The sequence below is a fragment of the Acomys minous genome (genome assembly GCF_964271855.1).
Source record: "Acomys minous genome assembly, chromosome: 15".
Taxonomy (NCBI): Eukaryota; Metazoa; Chordata; class Mammalia; order Rodentia; family Muridae; genus Acomys; species Acomys minous.
The window spans coordinates 39001713-39014166 of NC_140497.1; the positions used below are offsets into that span (position 1 = coordinate 39001713).

At 36.9% G+C, this 12454-nt stretch overlaps 2 protein-coding genes across 12 annotated transcripts in view; one reads left to right on the forward strand and one right to left on the reverse strand.

The window, feature by feature from the left end:
- TENM3 (teneurin transmembrane protein 3) overlaps nt 1–12454 on the reverse strand; it is a 2605219-nt gene that overhangs the window by 2430305 nt on the left and 162460 nt on the right. The window lies entirely within an intron of this gene.
- Nucleotides 4226–4905, forward strand: LOC311584155 (large ribosomal subunit protein eL8-like; the record flags this gene model as incomplete). Its single annotated transcript, XM_084758275.1, has 2 exons — nt 4226–4278; nt 4404–4905. 2 exons carry the CDS (start codon nt 4226–4228, stop codon nt 4903–4905), a joined length of 555 nt encoding a protein of 184 aa, XP_084614401.1.

Sequence of the window (12454 nt, forward strand, 5' to 3'; positions counted from 1 at the left end):
GTACAAATACTGCATCTTTGCATTTATTTTACTTTTCAATGGCTCCATATATCCATCTGAAAAATGGGCCACAAAACAATAAGTTAATCCACTCTCCACGGTATTATAAAGATCAAAGACACTTCACAGACGTGTAATATGTAAGAAGTATGTGTTCCTGTATTAAGTATCATTATATCCCCATCCACAATTTTGCTTATTGGTCAAGCAAAATAATTGAATATTTTAAAAAGTACAATTAGTAAGAAAATAGTTTCCAAACAGGAATGATAGTCACAGCAAAGGTGTCTATGAGTACATACACATTCTGAATGAAATTTAGGAAAGTATATCATCAATTAGCTTTTAATCAATCTACTATTATTTTGTTCAGTTATTTTTTTCCTTCTCCTGCGAGTGTGAACTGCTGTGTCAAAAAATCTAAAAGTACTTTTCTATTGGCTAAATAGAACAGAAACAGAAAATAACTGAAAAAAACTGAAATCTCTTTCATGATGTCCAAAAGTTTGAGTAAACATATAGTACACATGATCTTTGGCTTTGATCCTGTTTTCATATTCTACATAACTATTGTAACTAAAAGTAAAGCAGAAATGTACAAATTCCTCCATATTGTCTTTTTCAGATACTGTTTGTTATTGTTTTGTTATATATATTATATATATTATATAAGTATAATTATATGTAAATGTATTATAAAATTGTTTTATATGTTGTTATATATTATTATATATAATAATTGTATGAGGATAATAAAATATATTATAATTATATATAAGATTTTTATATAAGTATTTATGACCATTTTGTTAATATAAAATAATTTCATATTAAGTTTTCTATCTTTAACTCATAGACTACTAAAAAGCATGAGTTAGATAAGGTCAAAGTATAGTTTTATTAACTGAATGTACAAATCAAACAATCAATATAACATCCATTTAAATAAATTAATCAATGATGTACTGTTTCTTTTTCTTAAAGATGAATAGATTTCTGGGTTCATGATCAATTATTAAATTGATATCTGGGTCTTTCCCTTCTGTGAATTATTATATTATAAATTTATCATGGATCTCACAGATCATGTTGTTCCCTATTCAGCCATCAACCAGACCTCAGTTTCTTTAACGTCTGAAATCAGGTGCATTCTGGGTAGTATGATTGTATGCTGGTGCACTTCCTTGTCTTTGAGAGCAAGATAATTTTTTTTCCTTACAAGAAGCTAGAGTTGTCAATCTAAGTTTATCTTTGTGGTTTTCATGATGTGCTCAGATCCCTTTGTTTATCTCTTACACTACAATGTCCAGTCTCAGCTGAGCACCAAGTGCTTCACTGTGGCCGTCTCAGTGACATGGCCGTCACTGCAGTGTCTTGCCTTGCCTCAGAGCCCGAATTGCTGAGCCCTTTGAACACAGACGAAGTCCTCTGAAACTGTGAGTTTATATAAGTCTATGCTCTTTTAATTCATAATGTGAAAACTTTTAATCTAGTAAAAAAAATTTAACAAAGAAAATTGGTGCAAAGGAGTGGTGTTACGTATATAGCATCTTGGTAGTGTGGTTCAGATGCCTTTTGAAGGTATTTGGTAAATACCTTTAGAGTATTTAGTAGTATCTAAATAAATATTTAGGACTACACTAAAATTCTATAAATAGAGCAGAATAGCCAATGCTAGTGGGACTCCAGAAGGTAAAAGTGGCAGTAAGAACTTGAACACATTAAATATGGTCTTTTAAGATATTGCGAATTGCGCTAGAAGCCGTTAAATTCCATTGTGATAAAACCTTTATGTAAATCCTATCTGCCCATCTGAAACTTCATTCCAAGAAAGGAATGTCTATGTAAGCCTTCCTTCGGGTAAGGTGAGTGTGTTGCTCACTGTATTCAGGCAAATTGAAAAACCACAGCCAAAGGGAGGAGAGGAAGTTTAAAAATTTGGAATGCAGGTTGAAACAAATTTTGATGTATTTTAACATTGAAGCCACTCAGAACTTAGTACAACAGAGCCCCATAATGGAAGTATTGTTCGGGATGAGGAATCTGAAAAGGAATCCTGAACACCCAGTGTTGTTGCCTGGTGACTAATAAAGCCTTTCTGTTGGCTTAAGCCCATGTCTGAGTATCCTTCTCTGGTGGATACCTTACCAGGGATAATGGGAAGAATGCTTTTGGAGTTTCTTAATTGCCCTAAACTTGTCTATCAGGGGCTCCTGGGTATTGGGCTTTTAACTCAGTTGAAGGACTCTGGAGTATCCTCTCAACACAAGGCCTCCACAGGATGACTTCCTCCTGGTCAGCTGTCCAGGCATACCTAGACATGTAGACATCAGTGTAGCCTTACTTATTCAAGGGGCCCTGACTACTGGTAGAATTCATGGCAGACCACTGAATCATGCAAAAGATGAAATTTATGTTTTTGTTTGTTTGTTTGTTTTGAAGGTTGGATGGTTTTAAAGCACACTTTGTAAGAAGTATCATTGACAAAGTCCTTGTGAAAATCCTAATGGTACTCAAAAGTTGAAGAAAACGTCATAGAGACTTCTGACCAACACTCATGGAGAATTCTCTGTACGCGATTCATCTGCCTCCACTGGACTTCCCCCATAAAACAAGGACTAGTAACTCTTCTGAAAAACACAATGGAAATGTGTGTTTTTCTTTGACTGCCTCTTTCAAATGTAAAAAGCAAAAATATGCCCTTGTTTTTCATTTCTCATGCTAAGTACTTATTTGGCTGCAAAATTTCTAATCTGGGAAGTTTTAAAAAATTAAGATGTGCTTCAGGCATTTATTCAAGAATGGAGAATAATTGGAATGCCAGTTAATACTTACAATATCATTACGTAAACGTGGCTTAAAGCCAGTTTTAATGATCCACACAGGACCAGAACAAGACAATACAGAACCATCAGTCGACAATAGACACAATCACTTATAATGAGTGTTGTGCTTAATATTTGCTTTTCTAGGCTTGTTGTGATGTTTGATTCTTGATATTTAGTAACTGTCCAGAAGGATTACTAGGAAAAGTTTTGTCTGCAAAGAGGCACTAGCAGTGCAGTGATGTGGAGAAGGCAAGATATTGCAGGTCCAGAGGCTAATTTGCTTATCTCAGGTTGGCTTTACTGCTCTGAATAGCCAATTCCTTGTCTACTACTGTGTCAGAACTAATATCTTGGGACTTACAGATATAAATGTCTTGGAATCTGTTAATTTGGCAATCTACTATTTTCTACCATCCCAGCTCAGGATGTCATCAGACAGCACATGAGTCTTATAGAAATGGTCTCACGTATTACAAACACCTTTCTGATTACTCTACCACTGTATTTATTGTATTTTCATTCAAGTTTTCCTTGTTTTGTTACTATGAGCATATACAGGGGGAAGTGGTCCCCCTCAGTCATAGTCATAGGGGAGGGGAGTAAGGGGAAAATGGGAGGGAGGGAGGAATGGGAGGATACAAGGAATGGGATAATAATTTAGATGTAATATGAATAAATTAATAAAATATATTTTAAAAATTGAGTTGTAAACTGAATAAATTAATTAAATAAAATTTTATATTTAAAGATATATTAAATATTATGTCTTACCAAAAAACAAAAAAGAAATTCATCAGACTATGTTAGACTATAGCATTTAGAGTGACCTAAATCTGTGTCTCTGCAGGTTGGCCATTCATATTTGGATCTAGAGTTTCTTATTCCTTTCAGAATGAGAACTATTGGTTTTGCATTGATATAACCACTTGTTTTTCTATTTGCTCACAGAGGCCAGCTTCCTAGACTGAGCCGTTAAATCATAGCCTGATGTTGGCAAGTCTTATATTTTCCTTAATGAGAGCTCAACTCTCAAAGTAGCAATTACATTTTACAACATATTTCACAGTACTCCAGACAACCAAGTCTGACTTTCTCCCTTAAATACTTTTCTATCCTCTTGTTTTTATTTTTAATGAGCATCTGTAAAATAAGATATCTCAGCCTTATATTTTTATGTGTCATAACCTCTAGTGACTAATAATGATATTTTACTGATTAACTAGAACTGTTGTAGTACCAGCTCAAAGAAACACATTCACATTGTTTTAAAATAGAATATGGCTGTATATACAAATTGGTACACTATAATCTGGGGGAAATACATATTGCAAGTATTTTCAATAGTCTACAATACATTTAAAAAATATATATTTACATCTCTCCTACGGCCCAGCAAAATGCCCAAGGGAAAGAAAGCCAAGGGGAAGAAGGTGGCCCGGTCACTGCCGAGGTGAAGAAACAAGAGGCCAAAATGGTGGTCAATCCTCTGAGAAGAGGCCCATGAACTTAGGCATCGGACAGGATATCCAGCCCAAAAGAGATCTCACTTACTTCTTTAAGTGACTGCAACATCAGGCTGCAGCGGCAAAGGGACATCCTCTGTAAGTGCCTCAAAGTACCTCCTGCCATTAACCAGTTCTCCCAGGCTCTGGACCGGCAGCTACCCAGTTACTTAAGCTTGCCCACAGGTACAGGCCCGAGACAAGGCAAGAGGAAGAAGAAGCTAAGGGTACTGGTGCATGCTGAGAAGAAAGCTGCTGGGAAAGGGGACCTCACAAGTAAGAGACCACATGTCCTTCGAGCAGGAGTCAATACAGTCACCACCTTGGTGGAGAGGAAGGCTCATTTGGTGGTGATTGCCCATGTCGTAGACCCCATTGAGCTTGTGATTTTCCTACCTGCCCTGTGTGGAAAGATGGGGGTCCCCTACCGCATCATCAAGGGAAAGACCAGGCTAGGGCAGCTGGTCTGCAGGAAGATTCTCACCACTGTTGCCTTAACACAGGTTAATCCGGAAGAAAAAGGTGCTCTGGCTAAGTTAGTGGAAGCTATTAGGACCAGTTACAACTACAGATAAGATGAGATCCATTGCCACTGGGGAGGCAACGTCCTCGGTCCGAAATCTGTGCCTCTCATTGCCAAGCTGGAAAAGGCAATGGCTAAAGAACTCGCCACTAAACTGGGTTAAATGTATACTGCTAAGTTTTCTATATATAAATATAATTACAAGAGGCTGGAGTGATAGCTCAGAGGTTAAGAGCACTGACTGTCCTTCCAGAGGTCTTGAGTTCAATTCCCAGCAACCACATGGTGGCTCACAACCATTGATAATGTGATCGGATGCTCTCCTCTAGCATGCAGGTGTACATGCAGGCCGAGCACTGTAATAATAATAATAATAATAATAATAATAATAATAATAATAATAATAATAATAATAATATAAATCTTAAAAATATGTAATTACAAAATTTTATAAAAATTCAATTTGCAACATTGTGTAGAAATATACACTTTGAGAAAAAACCATAACTTTTTTCTTATTGTTTATTCAAATCTTTATGGATGTTACGTCACAGTAAATTATACCCATGGCTTACTTTTTTATTTATAATTTAGATATATTTCCATAATCTTACAAATCAGAGAAATGGAAGTCTGCTATTTAATCACTTTCATTATTTTGGATAATATATTGTTTAGCACACACATACATATTATATATAATAAAAATCTAAATAATTGTGAATTTTTCATATCTATCTCTGATTCATCAAGTGGCCAAAGAAAGCTGTTTTCATTCACTTATTACACATTTCTAACTTAAAACAAACATTTTGAACATGATATGATTTGGTCTTAGAGCAAACCTTCTTGCCACTGAAATTATAATCTGAGTAGATTTTCTTCTGTTCTTTTTTTTTGATTCTTCTTTAAAGCATTTATGATTTTACTATATAGCTGCACACAAACTCTGAACCATGTCATCATATGCCATCCAGAATCTCCAATGGAGCATACATTAGTTGTGTGTAGGATGAAGAAGGAGGTTTTTTAAGACTGGCAAGGTATGTCCTGGTTTTAGGGAGTGTGCACCCTCTGGTGATTGCTGTATGGAAATTCAGATATGTAATCCAGAGGGGAGGGATTTAGCTACTGAAATTAATGTATTTAATTATTAAATTTGTTAATATTCACATATTTGTGTTCACATTAATATTTATATCACTACCAGTGCCTTTTTAAAAATTCTGGTTCCACAACACAGGTTTGAATAAATTAGAAAACTCAATTATGTTACTAAGATCATTTCTTTAAAAAAAAATGTAAACTGTATTCATGTTTGTCTCCTTTAACACCTCTTATATCCTAAAAATGTGTACACTAAGAACAGGTTCCATGTAGGCACCTGTATTTATTCAATTGCACACCAAGTGTCTTAATTAGTTTTCTGTTGCTGTGATGAAATATCATGACCAAAGCAACTTGGAGAGGAAAGGGCTTATTTCACCTTTCAACTCTCAGGTCACACTTCACCACTGGGAAAAGTCAGGGTAGGAACCCTAGGCAAGAAGGTGGAGACAGGAACTTAAACAGATGCCACAGAGGCATAGTACCCCCCGGCATACTCCCCACTGCTTGACCAACCTGCTTTTGTTTTATCATCCAGGACCAGAGGGCTAACGATTGCTCCACTTCTAGTAGGATGGAGATCCACACGACAAGTAATTAAGAAACTCCTTACAGACTTGCTTATTGTCTATATGATGGAGGCAATTTCTCAGCTTAAGTTCCTCTCCCCAGATGATGCTAATTTATGTCCAGATGCCAACAAATAGCCAGGACACCCTTGAAGTCCTTGGAGCTCTGACTCTTGAAATATTGACCCAGCTTGGCTCTTTCCGAGGATTGCTTCAGTACTGAACAGTTCTCCTTTTTGAAGACCTGCCTTCAGCAGTTCTGAGTATGCTAGATGCTGAAGCATTGTCTAGACAATTAGTGAGGGGTTTGGAGTACTTTTTCTGTATTCAGGATGCAGTAGGGAATGTAAGAGGATCAAAGAGCCCTGGGAAGGTGGGGGAAAAAAGCACTGGGAGGGAAGAGTCACCTCTCATGAACCAGAAACAGGAAGGTTTTTAAAAGCAGGCCTGGGGAAAAAACAAAACAAAACAAAACAAAAACAAAAAACCCTCCAATTATCTTTCCAGAATTTGAAAATATTGAAAGTCTACAACAATAAAACTGGTTCCTCCTTGAATGGCATCCATCCTTCCAGTTGTACGGGAAATGAGTGCAATAATTCTGCCATTATCACTGGATTGGCCTCTGGACCACAGAATCACTTAGTTTTAAATGTACATAAGTGCACACACATAGATGGTTGAGGATAACACATGTAAACTGAAAAGCATGATGTGTAAGAATTTCACAATTTAATCAAGATTTCACAATTTGAAATCTCAGATTCACATGTGGTGAAAATAATGTTATTTAATCTTTTGTTTCTCCGTAATCTCAAAGTACATCATGTGATAGGGTCTATGTTCTGATAGTCTCATCAAACTCATTCACCGAATATAGGGTACGGGGTAACTTCTATGCTCACTAAGTTTTCAAAACATATTTAAGAAAATATTTCATTTAATAACAAAATAAGGGGTAGCTAAATTTTCCCTTGAGTGTTCTCAGACGTGGGGTAAGCAGTGCTCATTCAGACTCTTGTTTAATTTCATTTTCTCCTGGGACAAAATGGAAAGAAACTACCTTGATTCTTCAAAGCTTTCAGATATTCTGGCTGACTGTTCTTAAGATAAATTACTCCCTGTATAAGTTTTACAGGTAAATATTTCAAACACAATGCCTTAGGCAATATTTATCAAGATACTAATCATCCATTCCTTCTTTACGTCCAACTATTTTTGACCCTGTTTTATTGTTGTTGTTTAAGGAAGAAAACGTTATCCATGTTGTGAAAAGACTTCTTTTAGAACCTACAACCTGGTAATGAATTTTTAAATATGTTATATTAGTAAACCTAGTATATACTGGCAGTCCATGAAGAAAAGGAATAAAGTTACATAAACAAATTAATTTTATATTTTTCCACCTCAAGATAAATTACTTCTCCTAAATTAATAGGCTATTCTATTATTTAGTTAGTTTGTTTTTTTTTCATGGAATTAAATTCTAAGACTACTGATTTTAGCATACTTATCAAGTCCACTGAGAGATATTTCCCAGATCATATGAATGTATTTTTAGTTATAGAAATAGTAGTTACAGTTGTAAAAATAGATTATTGAAGAGTTTAAACAGATTGTGTATCTAAACAATGTGTGTCACACTGCTTATTATTAGGAACAATGGATAGTGAGACTAGACAGAATATTTATGCCCCATCCAAAATATGTACATAAATTCTAACACACACACACACACACACACACACACACACACACACACACACTTGAATAGTATTCACTAGTGTATATTTAGATCAGAGTCGTAGTGTCTTTGTTATGTTAGAAAGACTGGGGAGTCAGCCCATCCTGATTCAATGTTACTTTCGTACGGAGACTCAGAACATCATACAATCAGTGATGAGTGGTGCAAGGAAGCTTCCCGGGAGCAACAGGAATGGTAAATTAATTCAAAGGGCAAGAGAGAAATGGAGGGATAGGGTCGACATTGGCATTACCTATACTGAAAGTCCTGAACTGGGGCAGGAGCTCCAGCACTTAATATGGGATCGTCCTGCTGTGAACATTCTGCCATCAACAGGGGATAAGACATACCACAGACATGAAAATATATTACAGAGTGAGAATTGGAGTCTGAAAAATCATAAAGGTGAGATATTGCAACATGAAGGATGCCATCCAGTGACTTACTGGGCACACACACATTAAACTGTCAAACGTAGTATAGTTAATTTTTAAATAATCTGAAAAATGAAATATCCCTCCTGGGAATACATGCTTTTCCTAGCAACAACAAAAAAGTTTGAATAGTACAGTAATATACTAGTCATGTTTACATGTGAGTAAATGGAAATTTGCTGTTTCAAAGATCCGTCTTAAAATTGTTATGTATCCATGGACCAGGATCACAGGGCATGTTACTGTAATTTGCAAAGAAAGAAAGATGAACACAGTGTTGTAAGACTTGGGGAATTATGAACAACAACACTAACATTTTCTGATTCTGTAGGGAGTAAAGACTCAAATCAGCTTTAACGCTTTCTCAAAGTCACATATTTTTTTCTCATGTTTTCAAGTGCTATGAAGCCCTATTGTTACTTCAGCCACACAGCAAGGTTGTAGGTATCCTGTAGAAGGCGTGGCCTGCAACTGGTCTAACTTAGTTGCAGTGGCCATGATCTTATTTTCATGCTACAGTTGTTGGTTTGCATGTGACACAGGGCAAGCCGATGATTTATATTTTTCATTGCAATATTTCATTTTATGTGTATAAATGTAGAGAATTCATATATATATATCTGTGCACCTTGTATGTGCCTGCCACCCATGGAGGCTGGATGAAGGTATTAGATGTGCTGAAACTGAAGTTACAGGCATTGCTGAGCCGCCATGTGGCTTCTAGAAATTGAATACTAGTGCTCTGAAAGAGCAGCCTGTGCTCTTAACTGCTGAGTTACCTTCCAGCCTCTGTTATATTTTTTAACTTATAAGAAATGCAGAGGAGGGAAGAATGGGAGGATACAAGGGATGGGATAACCATTGAGATGTAACAAGAATAAATTAATAAAAAATAAATCAATTAATTAAAAAAAAGAAATGCAGAGGAATATGCTAACCCCAGTTACAGAGTATGAAGTTGTCACTGTGGCTTGAAGAGGATTGTAGGCTCATATATTTGAATTCTTGGTCTTCAGTTTGCTGTCTGCTTGTGGAATTTATGGAATATTTAGAAGGGGAGCCTTTCTTAAATAAGTATATCATTGTGGATGGGCTTTGAGTCTTTAGAGCAGCACTCTACTTTCTGGATCTCTTTCTTTGATTCCTGGGTATAAATGGGCAAATGCTCCATACTTTTCTTGACGATTGCCGCAAATGATGGAATCGATCCCTCTGGAATCACATGCCATAGTACCTTCTCTCTTTTTTAAGTTACCTAGAAATTTTCTGATTATATTAATATAGTCCACGTACTCAGCTTTCTTACCGTTTTAGGATTTAGCTCACTTAACTCATCACAATTCTATTAAAAAGATTTTATGATTATCTGAGTATTCAATATAGTGCAAGCATCATCGTGCACAGATGTTGAAGAAGTGATCCAGGTTAAATGTGTAATCAATGGGTAAATGGAATTGTGATGTCAAAACTAGTGGTAACTAGGACTCTGCTCATGATCAATATACTGCTCTTTTTCTTGGATGCTGACTGTCTCCTATTAATGAGGACAGAGGCAGGCTGAGACAACTAAGATAAATAGAAGCTGAGTTGTAATTGAACAGTGCCTGAAGTCTACTGTAGCCACGGACTTTCCAATTTCAAAAGGCAATACAGCCTCTTTATTGTCTGAGTCTGAGCTGATGATTCTGTTACTTGCAACTGAAATCATCTTACCCAGTACATCAATTATTGTTGCCATGAAGTACGGCCACAAACAATCGACTGACTGTAATGTGTTGGGCTAGTTGAGTAGAAAACAGATAAAGCAAGGCCCTGAGGACCTATTTATGTTAGAGTGAGAACCTGGTAATCATTGTTAGTGAATTTCTACCAATTAAGAGACTGGTGTTCCTTTGGCCATGGTGATCACTTTGCTCATGCAACTGTAACACATTTAACTCCCTAAAGCCTGACTGCCCCTTTGATACGATGATTGATTTAGCCATAGAAAAGGAAGGAACTAGAAGAAGTTCTTAAGATATGTATATGACTGTCCATTTACATCAACAGCTAAAGTTTTGTGGGAAAAATTTTTGAAGATGAAGCCACAGTTAAAGATATAAAATAAAAGTAAGAATGTCCCTCCACTGAATTATATAGTTGACATTTTACTCCCTGGGAGGTGGAACTGTTTGAAAGGGTCAGGATTAGGAGTTATAGCTTGGTTGGAGTTGGTTTGACATTGTGCGATGAAGTGCATCACTAGGGGTGGGCTTTGGAGTCTGTCTGTCTGTCTGTCTGTCTGTCTGTCTGTCTGTCTCTCTCTCTCTCCCTCCTTCCCTCCCTCCCTCCCTCCCTCCCTCCCTCCCTCCCTCTCTCCCTCCCTCTCTCCCTCTCTCTCTCTCCCTCTCTCCCTCTCTCTCCCCCCTCTCTCCCTCTCCCCCTCTCTCCCTCTCTCTCTCTCCCTCCCTCCCTCCCTCTCTCTCTCCCTCTCTCTCTCTCCATCCCCTCTCTGTCTTTCTTTCTCTCCCCAACACTCTCTGTTGGCCTGTAGATCAGCACATAGCTCTCAACTACTGCTCCAATGCCATCAATACTGCCGTGCTCCCTCATTCCCCCATCCCCGCAACCAAGACCATAATGGACTAAGCCTCTGAAACTCTGAAATCCTATAATTGTTTTGTATCCTAAGAGTTACCTTGTTCATTGTGTCTCTTCATAGCACTAGAACACTGACTACAACAATGATCAAATAGAAAGAAAAGGGAGTGTGGTGTATTGAGGAAACATATGCAATAGATTAACAACTTAAAACTCCATTTGGCTTGGGCTAAAAATGCCCTTTGTATCCTAACAGTACTTTCATCACCCTGTGATCCCATTTGTATCAAACTATACTATACATAAATCCCCATTCAAACAACCAATTTTATTTTCCCGTTACCCATCATCAATATCTCACCTTTGATGATAGTCAGTTTCTAGTCAAACTTTCTCTAACTATATATAAATACGGAAAGTATCAATCTTTGCTTAGGCTGTTTGTAAGCACATATGCAGCAAAGCAAGCAGTAATCTCTAAATAAATTCTTATGGAAACAAGAAGCAAAACAAAAAATCTATTTACCTTCGTGCTTATACATAAATAAGCACACATATGATTAAAATTAGAAGCATTGTGAGAAGGTATCTAAGCAGCATGTGAAAGCTAACATAATAAAACTCTGCCAATTAAAATGTAGATCTATTCCTACTTTATCTATTAGTTAAGACATTCCTCCTCTTCTTAAACCCCATAAAATGAATGTCAAGACAATAACTGGCATCCTTGACTACATTCTTTTTTAAAATATATTTTATTAATTTATTCATATTACATCTCAATGGTTATCCCATCCCTTGTATCCTCTCATTCCTCCCTCCCTCCCATTTTCCCCTTACTCACCTCCCCTATGACTGTGACTACATTCTTATTCAGAGGTCTTCCATTGCCTTACAGAGCATTTCTGATATTGACTCTCTTTTAATTTTTTTTTAATTTTTTAAATTAATTTATTCTTGTTACATCTCAATGGTTATCCCATCCCTTGTATCCTCCCATTCTTCCCTCCCTCCCATTTTCCCCTTATTCCCCTCCCCTTGACTGTTCCTGAGGAGGACTTCCTCCCCCTGTATATGCTCATAGGGTATCAAGTCTCTTCTTGATAACCTGCTGTCCTTCCTCTGAGTGCCACCCGGTCTCCCCCTCCAGGGGACATGGTCAAAGGT